The sequence below is a fragment of the Lipotes vexillifer genome, unplaced genomic scaffold (assembly GCF_000442215.2).
Source record: "Lipotes vexillifer unplaced genomic scaffold, Lipotes_vexillifer_v1.1 scaffold1528, whole genome shotgun sequence".
Taxonomy (NCBI): Eukaryota; Metazoa; Chordata; class Mammalia; order Artiodactyla; family Lipotidae; genus Lipotes; species Lipotes vexillifer.
The window spans coordinates 309032-329182 of NW_006790148.1; the positions used below are offsets into that span (position 1 = coordinate 309032).

General features: G+C 36.7%; 1 protein-coding gene across 2 annotated transcripts in view; it reads right to left on the reverse strand.

The window, feature by feature from the left end:
• PHYHIPL (phytanoyl-CoA 2-hydroxylase interacting protein like) overlaps positions 1-19212 on the reverse strand; it is a 99808-nt gene extending 80596 nt beyond the window's left edge. The window contains exon 1 of one of the 2 annotated variants that reach the window (XM_007463245.1): positions 18896-19212. In XM_007463245.1, the coding sequence (XP_007463307.1) occupies positions 18896-19001 (106 nt within the window). In that variant the 5' untranslated portion in view covers positions 19002-19212. The remainder of the gene's footprint in view (positions 1-18895) is intronic. The other variant, XM_007463246.1, reaches the window with a different exon arrangement.
• Between the last annotated feature and the right edge of the window lie 939 nt (positions 19213-20151).

The following is a 20151-nucleotide window of genomic DNA, read 5'->3' on the forward strand; positions in this document are numbered from 1 at the left end:
TGGGTGGGGGGAATGATGGATTGGGCATTTGGGATTAGCAGATGCAAAATATTATATACAGAATGGATAAACAACAAGGTCCTACTGTATAGCACAGGGAACTATATTCAATAAAACAATGATAAAGAATATGAGAAAGAATATATGTATATACATGTACATATATATATATAAAACTGAAGCACTTTGCGGTATACCAGAAACTAACACAACACTGTAAATCAACTATACTTCAATAAAATAAATTAAAACAAAACAAAAAGAAATCTAAGACAATACAAATAAAGGAAAGGTAATCTATACTCATAGATTGAAATAATTTTGTTAAAATGTTCACACTACCCAAAGCAATCTGCAGAGTCAATGCATTCCCTATGAAAATATCAATGGCATTTTTCACAGAAATAGAAAAAAAACAGTCCTAAAATTTACATGGAACCACAAAAGAATTTGAGTAACCAAAGCAATCTTGAGAAAGAACAACAAAGCTGGAAGCATAATGCTCCCTGATTTCAAACCATACAACAAAGCTATAGAGATCAAAACAGTATGATATTGAGCATAAAAAGACACAGATCAATCGAACAGCATACAGAGCCCAGAAATAAATGCATGCATGTACTGTCAATTAATTTATGACAAAGGGGTCAACAATATACAATCAGAAAAAGACAGTGTCTTCCATAAATGGTGCTGGCAAAATGGACAGCCTAATTTACTATCTTTAACCATACATAACAATTAACTCAGAATGGATTAACGACTTGAATGTAAGACCTGAAACCCTAACACTTTACAAGAAAACATAGGCTGTAAGCACCTTGAAAGCCATCTTGACAAGCATTTTTTTGATTTGGTAATGGAGGCAAAAATAAATAAGCAGGACTACATCAAACTAAAAAGCTTCTGGTAATTCCTTGGTGGTCCAGTGGTTAGGACTCCACGCTTTCACTGCCAAGGGCCTGGGTTCAATCCCTGGTCGGGGAGCTAAGATCCCACAAGCCATGCAGAGCATCCAAAAATAAATAAATAAATAAATAAATAAACAAAAGCTTCTTCACAGCAAAGAAAACTATCAACAAAATGAAAAACACACTGTACTGAATGGGAGATAAAACCTGCAAATCATATATTTGATAAGGTATCTGATAAAATATTAAAAAACTCACAAAGTTCAATAGCAAAACAATAAACAATACAAATTAAAAATGGGCAGAGAGTCTCAATAGGCATTTTTCTAAAGACATACAAATAACCAAGAGGTACATGACAAGATGCTCAATATTACAATTCATCAGGGAAATGCAAATCAAAACCATAATGAGATATTGCCTCACATCTGTCAGAATGGTTATTATCAAAAAGACAAGAAATAACATGGGTTTGTGAGGATGTGGAGAAAAGGGAGCTCTTGGGCACTGTTGGTAGGAATGCAAATTGGTATAACCACTATGGAAACAGTATTGAGACTCCTCAAAAATTAAAAATAGAAGTACCATATGATCCAGCAATTCCATTTCTGAGAATTTATCTGAAGAAAACAAAACCACTAATTCAAAGAGATATATGCATCACCATGTTCACTGCAGCATTATTTACAATATTCAACACATGGAAACAACCTAAATGTCCATCAGTGGATGAGTGGATAAAGAAAATGTGTGTAGACACACACACAGACACATGGTGGAATATTATTCAGCCATAAAAAAATGAAATCTTGCCATTTGCAACAACATAGATGGATTATCAGGGCATTATGCTTAGTGAAGTAGATCTGATAGAAAACAACAAATACTATATCTCACTTTTATGTGGAATCTAAAAAACAAAAACAAAAAGCAAACAAACAAAAAACTGACTGTAGTTAATACTCTATTGCATATTTGAAAATAGCTAGATCAGGACTTCCAAGGTGGTCCAGTGGTAAAGAATCTGTCTTACAATGCAGGGATGCAGGTTTGATCCCTGGTCAGGGAACTAAGATCCCACGTGCTGCCGGGCAACTAAGTCTGTGTGCCACAACTACTGAGCTTGTGCTCCTCAACTAGAGAGCCTGCATGCCACAAACTACAGAGCCCACGCGCTCTGGAATCCGGGCGACACAACTACAGAGCCCACACACCCTGGAGCCCGCAGGCCACAACTAGAGAGAGAGAAAAGAATATAAAAAAACAACCCTTACGCCATAACTAGAGAGAAGCCCACACACCGCAACAAAGAGCCTGCGCCGCAATGAAAGATCCCACATGCCTCAGTGAAGATCCCACATGCTGCAACTAAGACCAGATGCAGTCTAAAATAAATATAATAAATAAATAATACAATAAAATCTAAAAAGAAAAAGTAGCTAGATCTTGAAAGTTCTCATCACGAGAAAAAAATTATAACTAAGTATGGTGATGGATGTTAACTGGACTTATTTTGTGATTATTTTCCAATATATACAAATATGAAATCATTACATTGTATTCCTGAAACTAATATAATGTTATGTCAACTATACCTCTATAAAATACATTTAAGGAATGTTTTTGATGGTAAAGAATACTTAATTATGTAATCTTAATATCCACCTTTGAACATTGAGTGGATTTATACAGATATACCTTGCTATATAAAGCAAGATGTGTAAAAACAAAATATAATAAAAATTCATTCTTAAAACTTTTTTTGATCTTGTACTCCTATACAAAAAAGTGCTGAGAGTGTACTCATAAGTGCAGGTATTTCTTCATAAATTATACACAAATACTACTGTACTAAATATACAGTCATCCCTTGGTATCTGAAGGAGACTCATTCCAGGAGTTTTGTAGATATCAAAATCCACAGATGCTGAAGTCCCAGAGTCAGCCCTCTGTATCCAAGGTTTCACATCTGGGATTCAACGAACTGTGGATGGTATAGAACTGTACCATTATTGAAAAAACTCTGTGTATAAGTTGACCTGTGTAGTTCAAACCTGAGTTGTTCAAGGGTCAACCGTGTTACAAACATTAAAGATTAAGGACAAAATACAAATATAAAATAATAAAATACATATTTAAAAATTTATATTACTAAAATAACTATATGAGTATTGTGTTATTTTGATAATATATTTTAATATTTTGTGACATAGCAATTCAAATGACAACCTCTAAATTTGACTTATTTTTTACCTGTTTTGAGGGCTGTCACATTTGCAAAAGATATCACACAAGAATGGGTACATCAGAATGGAGAAAGTGCATCAGTAGGTGCCTTACTAAATATTAATTTTTTTTTTATTTCTCAATTCCATACACCAATCATATAAAGGCACCCCAGGCACATACAGTATAGATGACAGTTTGATATACCAAGTACTAATCTATATAAGTAAAATTAATCGAACTTAATTTTTCTTATATTAGATAAGATAAAAATAAATATTACTAGAACTTCTATTACTTTCTTCCATGGCCCAATTAATTATATGACCTCTAGCATTCATACACAATATACCCATAGCATTTACACAACACTCTTGAAAGTCCTTACATTGTAGAAACAAACCATATAACTTTCCCATAAAAAGTAGCAGAGTATAACAGAAAAATGGAAGTAAGCCATTTGCAGACTCTTAATGATAATACAGAACTGTGAAAGTCATTTTAAAAGCAACTAAAGTAAATTTTGACACCATAATAAATTATGATAGCTTATACTATTAGTATAATAACATTAGTCAATGTAAACATTTTACAAAACTACTTTTCAATTTAACAAAAACTATTCTGGGTAAAAATCCCTCTTCTCCTTTCTGCTTTCTTACATCATCACACTTCGCTTTCTTAATAGTCATTTTTTACTTAAAAACAATGTTTTTGACATTTCACAAGAGTTCTGTGTGCTCAGAGAAAAAAATTAAAGAAATGTTGATGGAAATGCTGGGCAGAGAAAAAAATTAAAGAAATGTTGATGGAAATGCTGGGCAAAAAACTTCGCAAACTCATAGGTAAATGATACAAATGCAGCATTCTAGAGTGTTTTTGAAATTTAACTATCAGCACAGTAACAATTTAGCTATCTTTGACATGGCCTATAAATAGATGAAGATAAAAATGTTATATCTTTGTATTTCCAATGTCTACTATTTACTTTCCCTCATAAAAATTTCAGAAATAATTTAAGAAAGCACAGTTGAAGACAATTTAGTTGGTATTACATCTCACTGCCATTTTGCCCTTCTGTCAAATTTTTCAGAAGGAAACAGAACACTAGAGAAATGGCAGGAAGCACTACTGTGGTTGATAAATGTGTTTTGTAAGTTTAGATTTCATATTTTGGATTTTCTTAAAGGACAGCATATCTGCATTTTAAAGTGTAATGAATATAAGTAAATACACACACATAACATACATTTTGTTTGTGCTAAATATCATCACGCATGTAACCAGGAAAATACATTTAATTTTTTCATTAAAATATTAATACATCATAATGAAACTAAGTGGTCTTTGTATGTCAAAAAATTTAAATAGTAATATATTAATACTAAAAGCAAAAAAACTGGTAAAAGTATTTTTCAAATTACTGTGAAATCAGTGAAGAAAAAGTTCAGTGACTGCTGACCCATATGAAGCTTTTAGAAATATTTGTGAAGCTGTTAAAAATATTTATATAAATGAAGATACACTTCTATAATACATAGTGCAGAATAAAAATTCGGGTAGAGGTGGCTAGATTGTATTTGGAACATTTTTCATTATTTCAACCTCAAATTTTATTACTGTAAATTTTATGATTACAATTTGAATGAATAAAGCTTTTAGCAAAACAAATAGTGCAAATAGCAAATTCCAGAATCACTGCCTTTTTAGTTATTAGGCTTTCCTGTTTTTATTTTTCTTTAATCACTAAAAATAACAACCAAAAAAGCATAGCAAGCTCCAGGGAAATTAATATTGGACATACTGAACTGTACTAAAATATGTAAAAATAGGCTCAAATACGCAACCTTAGCACAGCTCGAAAGTTATACAAAAACTATATGTATTAAAATGGTAGGTTTACCTAAACTCATACCAAAATATCTGCAAAGAACAAAAATTAAGTGAAAAAAGACAATGTCTTATTTAGGCTAGCATTCAATACATACCATAGCAAACATTAAATTTAGTAGGTTCGAAGTCAAAAGAAAATCTTGGAAATACAGGTTCAGTATGAAAGTTTTAGAAATAGCTTTGGTGAAGATTTTAGTTTCTGCAGGCTCAAGTGTTTATGCACTGTAGACTGTTGTCAAGGAGGGAAAAATTAGTCAAGTGTATTTCCACAGTAAGCACAGAAAATCATATACTTAACTCTCTTTCCAGTGGATATAAGGGAGAGAAATCTATCAAGTATAGAGCTTAGGTCAATTGTATTTCCTCCATGTTAACTGCCCCAAATAACTACTCCCAAGCCAAATTTAATTATATAAAAGTAATTAATTTTCAAATGCTCCTTTTAGACACCACAAAAAAGGACACCAACATTTGAATTTATTCATTCTAATGAGCAGTTCAACAATTTGGCATGAGTCTAAAAGACTGACTAGAAGGTGAAGGAAAAAACACTTGATAAAGGAGCAATACAAAACAGCTTGAAAAGGACTACCAAATTCCATCTTTATCCTCAAATGCACTCCCTATGAGACACAGATAGATATTTCTAACAGCTCCTGGATGTCTCCATCTAGGTATTCCACAAATATCTGAAACCTAGCTTGTCCAGAAAAGACTTTAATAGCTTGTTAACAAGGCTTCGCCTTCACATTCACTCCAACCAACAATTACTACTTTATTTACTGGCATCAAAATGTACCCAATCTCCCAATCTAGAAAATTTAGCCATCAACAACAACTCCTTTTTCACATCTCACACTTCCAATTTAACCACAAAGTCAACAGATTTTTACTTCAAAAATGTTATTCAATTCCACCCCCAATTTTTATCTTCTTTTTCTTAACAATCCTATTATCTATAACTGCCCTGTAAGTGGTTAGATTCCTGAGCTCAATATCCCAGTTCATTCCTCAAATGAGTACATTTACTAAAACAAAATATGCAATATCTCTTCCTTACCTAAGAACTTCTTTGGTCGTGCTACCTACTGCAGTGGTTCTCCAAGTGTGGTCTCGGAATCACCAACATCAGCATCACCTGGAAACTTGTTAGAAATGCAAATTCTTGGGCTCCACCCCAGAACTAAGGGATCAGAAACTCTAGGGGGTGGGGCGGAGCAATCTGTTTTAAGAAGCCCTCTTGGTGATAAATGTTGAGATCCCATTGTTTAAGTTGGTTCTGACAAATTATTTATTTATTTTTAACACAAAGGGGATTAAGATGTTCAGCAAGCATTATCATTTAACTTTCTTCTTAATTTTTGAACTATTTTGAAACTGAGTACAAATAGCATATATTAAATTGTGCTGTATCATGTGATTTGGGTTAAACATCAAAATAAAATTTGCTTGCTACTTCAGTGCACAAAATGGCACAATGTATAAAAAGGTTACGGCTCTGATCATGTTTCATGTTTGTTTTTTTAATTCAAATCAGCAAGTATATACTCAAAACTTTGCCAACATTATGTGTTTGCATGCAGTGTTCAATTAGTTGCAGGCAAGGCTCAGGTGCATCTCTTTGTCCCTTCAGCTCAACAGGACAAATTAAATAGAAGGGCTTATTATGAATTTTGTGTACTTCTTGGTGTCTGTGATAAAGTTATTCTAAGTTTGGGTTATAGTTACACTTTTTTCCAGTATAGGTTATGAAATAATTACGTATAAAAGTAGAAATGGATCCCTAGTTAAAAGCAGGAATGTTGAATAAATGTTAACATGGATGTATTGAGACTGATTTGGCTCAAGACGTCTCAAAGTCTTACTACTAATTAGTAACAGCTGATCTTTCAGCTAACATTTGGGAGCTCTCACCAAAGCTAAAACATGCTAAACTTCAATGACACTCATCTGCTCAGTAGAATTTACATTGTAGTGATAAATTTTAAATGATAAATTTTCATTGGGTTTCATACGTCAAGGTTTGCAAATAAAGATACCATCTGCTTTCCAAAAGTTTGCTTTATGTTACTTCACTTTTACGAAATATCTACACTAGTACCTGTTTTTGCCAACCAAAAAAAATCCAAAGAGGATTTTTCCCTTCTACAAAAAGAGACAAAAAGCAAAGAATAGCTTTCAGCGTTTGTTTTGCAGGGAGCCATTAATGAGGCAGTGTGCACCCCAAACCAGGAGAGCTGCACTGCCAAGTTCCCTCCCTGGGAACTACACTCTGAATCTCAGCATCAAGCCTCCAGAGCTCTGAACTGTGTCTGTGAGCATCTGTGCTTTATCTGGATTTATTTTGTGCATCATTAGCAAGATGTGTCCTAAGGTAACTGCTTCCTCACTTTACACCATTTTGGCTTACTAAAGCTTTCAGAAGAAGAAAGCTCTACTTTTGGATATCGAGAGGAACCTGTAATGATACAGTCTTTGACAAGTTCCATAATTTTGAAAAAAAGTGTGCCTGAAGTTACTGTAAACTAGGAATTAAAATAAAATGTGCTCAGAACAAAGTCACCATATTACCCATGAACAACAGCATATACGATTGGAGAAAAATCTTATTAAATCCTGCATGACAGTGTAACAAATATGTTAAATTAGTAAACTTATCAAAAAACTGAAATAAATATTGGTACATGCCTAAAAATGCAGAGAATACAATATTATTCATCACATATGCTTGATTAATTCAAATACTGAAATTATATAAAATCTTTCCAATTTAACGGCATTAGAATATGAATGTGGCAGATCTCTCCATTTACTTTTGTAGAAGTTTCTCAAATAGGTCAATTCAAGGATGCTGAAACAACACACAATGGACAAGACAATTTTAATGTCTACATCAGGTTTTTACACATCATCAACTAAACTGTCAGAATTGTTGAGACAACTCTATTAAAGGAAGCAGGTAAAATTTTTAAAATCTCAGGAGTAGTAGCTCCTATAAAAGCTGTTGTCAGCTTTCATTAGGTAGCAATTGTTCACTAATAAGGACTGGGTATTAAGATACTTCAAAATAACTTTGCCTCATCACATACAGACTATCATTTAAATGGATGGATTTTTCTCCTTTTTTTTTTCTGAAATTAGCTGTAATGTTACAGATAGAAAATTTCAAAATTCATTTTTTTTCACACCAAACTTAGGTAGGTGTCCTGAAGCAAGGTATAAATATTTCAAAAGAAACAAGAAATACTTTATTTATTCATTAAAAATCCCTTTTATAAATCTTTCAAATGTAAATAATAGGCACACTAATATGATTACATAGCTTTGTAACAAGTTGAAAAACTCAAACTGACAAAACAGTCACAAACGTTACCAAGCTTATAAATGCAGATAAAGTATCAGTAATGAAACTGATCCTTACAGTTAAGAGTCATTATCCAAGTAAATTAAATTAAGCTGTTCTGAAATTTTAAGAGATCAGTGCAATATGAGCATTTAAAAATGTTGTCAATGAATATCTTAGAATATTATAAGATACATTATTTTTGCACTGAACAATGAAAAAATGAACTGATGGATGAATCAATTCTATCACTTCCCTCCAAAAGGATTTATTCAATTGGGACTTAATTTGATTCATTTTGGGGGAAAAAATCTTACTATTTCTCTAAAGTCTGAATCAATTTATTTTAAGAGTATCCTGAGAAGGCAAAATAAGTTTAAAAAAAACATTACCATTTGCCACTACTTATCTGTATGAACCAGAATTTCCTAGGGACAATGCAATAAAAATAAAATTCAGAAATAAAGTGGATGCTGAGGCTGATATTAAATAACAATTTTCAAGTATAACCACTAATTTTAATTTCTCACCTAATCGACTTAATTTGAAAAACGATGCATGTTTGAAATTCCAGGATAAATGTATACTAATAAAATGCTACTTTTACTTGTTAGAGTTTTGTAAAATGTGGTATTTTTGTTTCAAAAGGTTTTCTACAAATTAGAAAATTTGAAATCTACTACTAAGATTTCAAACTAGATAAATCCAAACTATAGATCATGGCATAATCTAGCTAGCCCTAACTAGCATTTAGTTTATTTTCTCACAAGTAACACTTCTTTCCTTCAGCAATACTAAATGCTATGTATTCCTAGGACATACATGGTGTTATACCTTTATATACGCACTTACCCTGCCGGAAATGCCCTTATCTCGCTTCTGGAAATTTTTTACTTTACTTTTAATACCCAGAAAAAATGTTGCTTCTCTCTGTGAAGCCATCTGAGAGACTCAGGACAGAATTACCCACTTTTTCTTCTCTACTCTTACTTATTTTTTAACATCTTTATTGGAGTATAATTGCTTTACAGTGGAGTGTTAGTTTCTGCTTTATAACAAAGTGAATCAGTTATACATCTACATATGTCCCCATATCTCTTCCCTCTTGCATCTTCCTCCCTCCCATCCTCCCTATCCCATTCCTCTAGGTGGTCACAAAGCACCGAGCTGATCTCCCTGCACTATGCGGCTGCTTCCTACTAGCTATCTATTTTACATTTGGTAGTGTGTATATGTCCATGCCACTCTCTCACTTTCTCCCAGCTTACCCTTCCCCCTCCCCATATCCTTAAGTCCATTCTCTATAGGTAAGCATCTTTATTCCCGTCTTGCCCCTAGGTCCTTCTGACCAATTTTTTTTTCTTTTTAGATTCCATATATATGTGTTAGCATACAGTATTTGTTTTTCTCTTTCTGACTTACTTCACTCTGTATGACAGTCTCAAGGTCTATCCACCTCACTACAAATAACTCAGTTTCATTCCTTTTTATGGCTGAGTAATATTCCATTGTATATATGTGCCACACCTTCTTTATCCATTCATCTGTTGATGGACACTTAGGTTGCTTCCATGTCCTGGCTATTGTAAATAGAGCTGCAATGAACATTGTGATACATGACTCTGTTTTTTTTTTTTGGTACACGGGCCTCTCACTGTTGTGGCCTCTCCCGTTGCAGAGCACAGGCTCCGGACGCACAGGCTCAGCGGCCATGGCTCATGGGCCCAGCCGCTCCGCGGCATGTGGGATCCTCCCAGACCAGGACACGAACGCTTGTCCCCTGCATCAGCAGGTGGACCCTCAACCACTGCGCCACCAGGGAAGCCCCATGACTCTTTTTGAATTATGGTTTTCTCAGGGTATATGCCCAGTAGTGGTATTGCTGGGTCGTATGGTAGTTCTATTTTTAGTTTTTTAAGGAACCTCCATACTGTTCTCCATAGTGGCTGTATCAATTTACATTCCCACAAGCGGTGCAAGAGGGTTCCCTTTCCTCCACACCCTCTCCAGCATTTATTGTTTGTAGATTTTTTTATGATGGCCATTCTGACCGGTGTGTTATCTCATTGTAGCTTTTTAAAAATTTTTTTTGCGGTACACGGGCCTCTCACTGTTGTGGCCTCTCCCATTGCGGAGCACAGGCTCCGGGCACGCAGGCTCAGCGGCCATGGCTCACGGGCCCAGCCACTCGGCGGCATGTGGGATCCTTCCAGACCGGGGCATGAACCCGCGTCCCCTGCATCAGCAGGCAGACCCCCAACCACTGCGCCACCAGGGAAGCCCCTTATTGTAGTTTTGATATGCATTTCTCTAATGATTAATGATGTTGAGCATTCTTTCATGTGTTCGTTGGCAATCTGTATATCTTCTTTGGAGAAATGTCTATTGAGGTCTTCTGCCCATTTTTGGATTGGGTTGCTTGCTTTTTTTGATACTGAGCTGCATCTACTCTTATTATATCCTTATCACATATTATATTCATCTATTTAAATATATCATCTCCCTAATTGTCAGCAAATTCTTTGAATGCAGGATCCAAGTTACATTCACTCTTGGGTCCTTTCTCCCCCTGTTCTTAATATAGACGCTAAAGTTGTGATACATGTATAAACAGTAAAAATACCAGGCAAGTAAAAAAAAACAGAAGGAAAAAAATGTGCGAATATTAACTGGTTAAGTTTAGTACCTAAAACTTAACCTTTGAACAAGAATAGAATGGCACTGTCCTCTAGCTATTGTACTCAAAGTGAGGTCTGCAAACTATTGACCAGTCTGTGATGAGATAAATATAAAAATTAAGATTGAGCATTTAGAAACTTTTATAGGAATCTGACAGTAAGTTTTATGTCTGAGTTTTTTCTGAGAGGGAAGCACCCCTAGAAAAGGGCTAGGGACATATTTAGATGTCCACTGAGACCTAAAATTTGAATCTTTTTGGATCTTTTAAATTTCATTTTTCTAATAATTCATTTTTATTGTATTTTTATAATGTCTAAGCGATAGATTGAATATTGAAAAAAACCCAACAAAATACAGATAGATTGGGAAGCAGTGTATGAAACTATGGAAATAGAAAGATGAGTAAGATCTTGACTCTTTTTCAATGGGAATTTAGTTTAGAAGGAAGAATATGATATACACATAAAATTTTATAATGTGTATCAATATAACTATCAGTATTTCTTAAAGTTCATGTTATCATCTTTGATACTTTAAAACATATTTGTTAATGGAATTGTAAGCATACCTGGAAATACTAATGTATAACTAGTATTTCTTTCTAAATGATGTTTTAGTAAGAAAGCAGCCATAGACAATATATAAACATATGAGCATGGCTTTATTCCACTAAAATTTTACTTTAAAACCTGGCAGCAGGTTTTTGGATTTGGCCCAAGGACTGTAACTTGCTGATCCCTGTTCTACATCATAGATATGACTCTAAAATGCAATCATAAAGAACATATCACATACCTGATGCTCAGAAAGTGTCATTTTTCTTTGCATTTATCAACAGCTTTAAAAACTTTAAAGACTGAGAGATTTACCAACATTCAGTCTTAGAGAAGGTAAGACACTATTTTTCAAGAAAAATCACAGTAAGTATATTGAAAAATATTTTGTGGCTTGTCTTTAATGGCATATGTCTAGGAAAGTTATAAGCCTTTCATACCATTATTAGATAGCAACACTCGCATAGGCTATAGAAAACAAAAAGACAGATTTGTTTCCAGTAGTTGTCACTACCACTGCAACTCGTAGTGTATATGCAAAACTCCCACAACCCCTTTAAAATGAACCACAAACTTGGCCCAGATAGTCATAATATCACAAACAAAACTAACCACGATTCACAGTATGATGCTTTTTGTTCAACTCACATCTAGTGAGGGACTTCAAAATGCAGAGCACTTGTTTGCATTAAGAAGCCTGGATCGTAGATTTATTTCATCTTTGGGGTTCAAAATTGGCCTTCCTCAGGATGTGATAATTCCTTACCTTCAAGGGGTGAGACACAAAGCTCATCAGAGCTCTAAAACCGAAGTCAAATTCTAGACTTCCTTTTTCACCTAAGTTCTAGCCTCCCCAGTGAAATATATAGTTCTATGAACAATTCTCTTGCTCATTCTAGAACTCTTTTCCCCAGAACATAAGAGGAACTGCTAAAGGTTTAATATGTTTCCAAGAAGTCTCTTACGTTAGATTTCAAATGTCTTAATGTACATGTTCTTTTCACTTTATACTAAATCCCTGTGAAAAGTCTCCTAAGACTCCAAAACTACCTTTATGCAGATGACTCAAAAATCTCTATTTCATAATCCTCTATATAAGGTATCAAGTGGTTTAGTACTGATTCTCAAAATATTATCACTGGATGGTGAGTAGCCCTAAAGAGTGGGAATAGTGGGAATCAAGAAAAAGGAGAGTCTAAGAAGAATGTAAATGGGTTCTCTTGTGGGGATCCACATTGAAACAATAATGAGAAGGCAGTATATAATACTGTTCTGGGAATGATTTTTCTGAGAGGGAAGCACCCCTAGAAAAGGGCTAGGGACATATTTAGATGTCCACTGAGACCTAAAATTTGAGATGTAAAATACTGTCATCACAATGTCTAAATACTCTTTCCTTTCTCCTTTTTTTCATTCTTGTCAATGATTCTTCAGATTTCCTAGACTTAAAATCCTAAAGTTACCCCCGTCACTTTTTTTTATTTTTTCGGTATGCGGGCCTCTCACTGTTGTGGCCTCTCCTGTTGCGGAGCACGGGTCCTGGACGTGCAGGCTCAGCGGCCATGGCTCACGGGCCCAGCCCCTCCGCAGCATGTGGGATCTTCCCAGACCGGGGCACGAACCCGTGTCCCCTGCATCGGCAGGCGGACTCTCAACCAATGCACCACCAGGAAAGCCCCGTCACTTTTCATTTTGCTTGAAAATTCAATCAGTCACAAATTATCGGTAATTTATTTTTAGATTTTTCTTATACCATTGCCACTCACTATCCTCCCATAGAGAACAGGCTGAGGCTGCCTATTTTTCTTGTTGAGACTCTTCAAATCTTCTAATACATTTCTGCCAGAAGTCCTCCCCAATACTAATTTTACTTCTCAAATGTATGTGTATAAAATACAGTCTTCTTAATAAGAGAGCTTAACTATTGTCTAGTAATAATAAAATACTTTAAACAGTTAAAAATGGGCAAATGCTTTACAGTAGTAAAGATAGAATTTAAATAATTTATAAATAATAAAAAGATTCTTTATAGAGAAAGTTAAAAGAAATGTAAAACAAACCCAAGAAAGAGGCAAATGCTATAAGGAGAACTTAAATTATACATTTAAGGGCAGAGAAGGAAAACCAAAAACTGGAAGGATCGTGCTTACTGCAGTAACTGATGCAGCCGCTGTTATTACCGAAGCCCAGGATAAAACATAAACGTCATCATGAAACTCTACACACGTAAGTTAAGGGAAAAATCAAGCTTAGGCCTAAAGAGAGGGAAACATCAGCAGCATTTGTTTTTTAAAGTGACTTGGAAGTTGCCTAGATAGTGTTCTATAGAGTGAATTTCTAACTGGCTTACTTACTTAGGCAAGAATGTTACCACTTACGACATATCGGTCATTCTACCACTGGAGGGAGCCTGGTCACATATCCTTTGATGTGACTTTTACTCTAAAAACTTCCTGGTCTCCTCTGGGAATGAATCAGAACCTCTACCAAGAATATAAATTCGTTTAACATAATGTGATGGTTTTCAAGCTTTTTGCTTGTTTCTTTTAGCTTTTCTTTTCTTTTGGTTTTGTTTCATACTCACTAATGAAAATTTACAGCATCTCTATAGTCAAATCAGGGTCAAAGAAATGAACCCGGAGGTCACATGTGTTGGTATAGATCTATACTTAGAAAAAAATCATAAAGAAAACAATTGCTAAATCAAGAACAGAGAAGGGCTCTGATGCAAATACCTACCAAAGCAGGTATCAAGGTCACAAGGTACATGAAAAACAGCAAACAGTAGGTTCACAATAGAAGCTGAAAATAGCTTTTAGGATTAATGCTGAGAAGGATACTACTGATGCGATAGAAAAATATAAGCAAAGGATAGGGTACTGTAACTGTGATTTTACTCTTCTTTTCAAATTCAGAATTTACAGTTTCCATTGACTACTCATGAAGTTGAAGTGACATAAGAAGGATTTACTATGTAAACAAAACACAACTGAAATTTAAAAAAAAGATCTAAACATTGGCCAAAAAATAAGAATTAAAAAGCAGTTCAACTCAAGAAGGTATGTGAAGAATAATAGTCCATTAAAAATAATTATTATTCTCTATTTTGTGTCAAGAACTGTGAGAAATGGTATACAATACTTTACTGAATATCTCAGCAATCCTACAGGACTGACATTATTATACCCATATTACATGAGAAAGCTTGAGGCTAAAAAATGGCTAAGTAATTTGCCTAAGATAACATATCTATCAAGAGTAAATATTGTATGAGAGGTCTGATTCTAAAATGGTATTACCACCATGCTATTTGCATGTCAGTGAGACTGAGTAATGCCTACCTTACATTTTTGTACTATGAAAGGTAATAATTAAGGCTATTTGTCTTAGATGTCTGCTTTAGAAAATATCTCCAAGAATTATCTAATATAGCGTTGTGTTACTAAGCACTCCTGTATTACCATTTGTTTCCAAAATTAAAATTTGTTTAATTCACACATCAATAAGCATAAAGAAGAAAGTCTCAACTGATTCATAATTTAAACAAATATGATAGAGTCCAAGTTCAAAGGAATTAATCTTTTAAAATATGTTAAAAAAGAGAAAAACTTTTCCCTTTTCTTCCGCAAACTACTGGTAGACAAAGACGGGGAAATGTCAGCTTCTGCCTGTGCAATTCCTTTAAAATGTGTTCCCTTGCTGACTAGCATCATACACTCCACAAACCGTATCTAGGCAGTCATAAAATGTCCGAATCATGGAAATAATACTTATTAAAGCTAGAAAGTGTTGGGGGTGGATTAAATGCTATACAACAAATTAACTTTGTATTTTCTTCTTTACTATTATAACAAGAGTGCAGGGAGCTTGGATGCATGTAAAGCAACATAAAGATAAATCTTTCCTTCTCGGCAAGGAAACAAAGCTTCAATATGTATATGCATGATGAGAAAAGATGAAGAGAAGTAACGGAGAATTCTATGTGTGGGGTCAGAGCTGTTTTGTCGTGTCACAGGTCAGTGAGGGTCTGAAGTATCTATGTGAAGAAACAAACTGGAAATAAGTTCCCATATTACTAATGCTTCCCAATGACAAATTAATGTTTTTTCTTGGATTTTTTTTTTGAAAAGCCACAATTAAAGTACATCATATACGCAACTTGAGGCTACTTCAGCACAGCAGAGGCGAATAACAGAAACACTCTTTTACTTGCAACAGAGATTACAGAAACTACTAGATTTACAGCAGATCTTCAGAGGTTTCCTAATAGAAGTCGATCCAGAATCCTCATGTTGAACTACAAGTAACATCTAGACAGGGCCATGTATTAGCAACCAAAGCACACATGCCTAGGATAAAAGCACACATGAGATAATGTGTGTGTATAAGAACCCTCTTGCTTAATTAAAAAATCCAGTTATATGACCACTTGGACTCTATTCCATATTCTTCAGAGACTATTAAATATTTTGAGGAAGTATGAGAAAAAGAAGCATTGTGAATTGTTGCTAATAATGTAAATAGATTGTAAGAAAAAAGGCAAGTGACAGGAAAAAAAAAAACATAAAAGAGGAGATCCAGGGAAGCATAAAACATACAGTTATGTTTACCAGCAGCTACAGATCTTAGTTGATGCAATATGCAAAACATTATAAAATTTAAAATGTCTATCAGTGGAGAAGGTAAAAGGAAATGTTTATTAAACAATCATGATACTTTCTCTTATTCTACTTTATTCCACTTCTAAGGAATTAATATTGCTCTAATTTTTCCCATCATCAGATTATTAGGGTAAAATAAAGTAAGTAAAGAGCAAACAAGACAAATCTATTTCTATAATAAAATTATGAAAATATAGCACTTATTATGTACTTAAACACATAATAAATCTACCACATACCAATTTTTCTGTTATATATTTTCAACAGTAAAATAATGAGACCTGAGAGGGAGTGAAAGTAAGGGAGTGAAGGAAGCAAGTGCATCTAGCTGAAAATTTCTCAATATAAAATTATGATAAATAAGATCTGGTTGAAAAACTTAATGCAGCATTTAAAAATTGTTCTGTAAAAATAACTGTATCACCTTCTCTAAGTTATTCCTATGACACCAACTTAACATTTTTGGATTTGACATATAAAGTAGAGTCACAAAATGAAAAGTTAGGCATTTAACAACATCTTTACACTAGCTATTTTCAAATTTTACACATCTTTTAATAGAAGAGTTAGCCCTCTGTATTTGTTGGCATAAGCTATTTTATAAAATGAAACCCTATTTAATTAATCTGTGTTGACTCAGAACTCTGCAAATAAGTATTAATTTTCATAGATACTGCCTAATGCCAATACCCCCCCATTGAATGTTACATAATTTGCTCATTTGCAAGGATTAGTAATGTGAACTAAAACAACTAAAAAATATTACCAAAATAAAATAACTTCTACTCTAGGAGAAGAGACCATGGTAAATGCAGCACATTAATTTTTGTACTCTGCATTATTAACTCTGTAAAGGTCATTTTCAAAACTTTATTTTTCTTAGTATCTTTGAAACAGGTGGTAAATGCAATTTTAAGTATTGATTACTGGCTTCTGAGGAGCAACCATGAATTGCCCATTTCCAATAACTACAGTAATGAGCTTTTGATAAATCACTGAAGTAAATGAAAATAAAATCTGCCTTTATTTTATTAGATTCTTGGTTTTCTGTCAAACCAGTTTAGGAAAATAAAAATATTTACAGTGGTAACATTACAAAAAGTCATTTCACAAAAGTATAAACAAACCCATAGGACAACAGGACTTCCTATGTGTTATGTTAAAAATAATCTGTATAGTCTAATAATGTAACCTTATATATGGAATACCAAAACAATAATCTTTTTAATGCCATAAATATGTGCACTTAATACTATGGTGACCAAAACAATTTAAGGATAAAGAAAATATAAGTAGCTTTTGCAAGAATATTTATTATCCATACTACACCTGTTTCAGAATTATTTAAAGAGGCTCTGGCTTCAAAGAGCAATTAATCAAAGACCCATTGTCCTAAATTTATTATTAAACGGAAACTCAGTGTTCAGTTGACCTAAACCGTACTGTATAGCAACGCCTAACCAAGTTATTACTATTTAAATGGACTGGAAACAAAACCTCTGCTCTCTACTTGGATTACATACGGATCAATTTTATGACCTTATTGTGAGTATGTATCTACATAACCTTGGCTAAAAAACCATTTTAAAATCATTGTCTCTATATACAGTTAAACATTAATTTCATGTATAGCCAAAACTGTTCAGGATCATCTTGACAACACATAAATTGTTTTTCCTTTGTCACATGTATAATTTTTACAATTATTAGGCCAACCAGTACGAATCAGATGACTTCTTTACAAATGAAGTTTTTTTCCGCATTACTGAAATAGCACTGACTCTCCAACTAATACAGAAGCAGTGTGACTACCCGTGCTGCACGTAGTACCGGTTTCTCACTTTAACGCTCAGACCGACGTCTAACCAATGTCCTTCTTCAGGAGACTGCCAACTTTAACAACAGAATAAGCGGTATAATATCAAGACACAATGGCGAGTACTCGCCCCGTATCCTGAATCACGGCAGATGTACGAGGCCACTTCCTTCACAGATTTTTGACAGTTTCTGAATCACAGCCCCAAACGGCGACGGTGGTGGCTGTCCGTGGTGCTGAAATGCACTCTTTTTCTGCCCCCTCACTGAAAAAACTGTCACCCCCAACCCATTTTGAGAGGATAAAAAGATTTCTAAATGTAGATGTTCGAGAAAGGAACTGGTAAGTTTCTGGGCAGAGACCGCTAACTAGTGTGTGTGCGGGGAGAGGCGGCGGGGCGAGCAGGCTGGATACCCCCTGAGGGCATCTCCCCTTCGATGCCGGGAGACCCAGGACTGCTGGACTGCGGCAAAGATCAAAAGCGCCGCGTCCCGGGCAGGAGCCGCGGGCGGGAACGGCGCCCTCGCGAGGGCAGCCCTCGGCCGGGGCCAGGCGGGCGAGGCCGGCGACGGGCGCCGAGGCCGGGGACGACGGCGACTCTCCCCGCCAACGCGCGAGCCCCGGGGTGCTTTTGTTTTGGGGGTCTGAGGGGCGGGAGGGGTGGGCGAAGGGGAGCCCCACCGACATTCATTTGCACAGGTGGGACAACAAAAGACCCTGCCGCCCCGGCGGGCAGGGGCGGCTGAGCCAGAGCGGCCGCGGTGCCTGGCCGTGGGCTCGACCCCCCTCCTCACCGCCCCGGCCACTCTTACCGTCCCGGTCGCACAGCTGAATGGCCTCCAGGCTGAGGTTTTTGATCACCTCCTCACAGGGGCTGGTGGGGCTGCTAAGGGCATGATCCAGACGCGGCACCTCCATTTTTCCAACCCCCTTTTCACGTCCGCCTGCTTCGTATCCAGGCTCTCTCCGTGGACCGTGTGAGAGAGAAGGGCGGGAAAGGGAAAGGGAGTGGCGGAGGAAGGGAGGAGGCCTGGGACGCGGCACCGAGGGGCCGAGGCGACGGCAGTGGCGGGAGCTCCACTGAGCGTGCGGCTCTGAGAGGCCGAGACAGACCCGGCGCGCTCCCGGCGGGGAGAGGACGCGGCGCGCGGGGAACGTGAAGGAGAAGGCACGGGGCGCGCACGCGCACGAGAGGACGCGGCCACCTGCTGGCGCGCGGCGCTCCCTGCCCCCCAACCCCTCGGCCTTCCGTGCGTACGCGGCCCGAGGGGCCCTCGCGCCTCGGCGCCCGCAACCCAGCGCGTGAGGCGTCGGACGGCTGAGCGCGCCGGAACGGCGGGCGTCGCGGGGCGTGGCGGAGGCGCTCGCCTGTCCCTCTCTGCTGGTGCGGGCGGTTCGGCGTTCCTTCCCTCCTCACAGTGCTGGTCGGAACCAGGTTGGCACTGCGGCGTCTGCACGAGGAGGTGAGAGTGAGCAGTTTGTTTATTTATCAAGGATTGGAAGAATGAGGGTCCAGACCCTTTTATATAGGGTTTTGGAGCCAGCGGGCTGCCTTCGCCCCCTCAAGGTCCCGGGGCTACTCGCAGCCCAGACTTAACGTGTTCCGCCAGCCATTCCTCAGAAACAGCTGCGTCTGTGTGAGAAATGAGCGGATTAACTGAGGAGTGGCATGGTTGAGGGACAGGATTTTGGTCGTCCCGAAGGAGGGGCAAACAGGGGAATTAAGACCTGCCAGGAAAGTGAGGGAATGAGGAGATGCCCGCCAGCCTGCTGGAAAGGCAGCAGACGTGCTTCGGGGGCCCCAGCTCCCCACTCCAAACTTCAAAGTCTAGCTTCATTCATTCATCCATTTATTCACCCAACAAATAAGTAATAAGCGCTTACTCTGTGCCAGGCTTTGTTCTGGGCGCCAGTGAAGGTGGAAGAGACGGTGCCCTCAAGGATATGGAAGGAAACTTTTCCACGTGGAAAATGTGCTTCCTTAAGTTACCCTAAACTTGTCTGCCCATTTTTTTAAAATGTCACTTAAGATTTAGCAATAAATCACTCAGTGGAGGTGCAAATGATT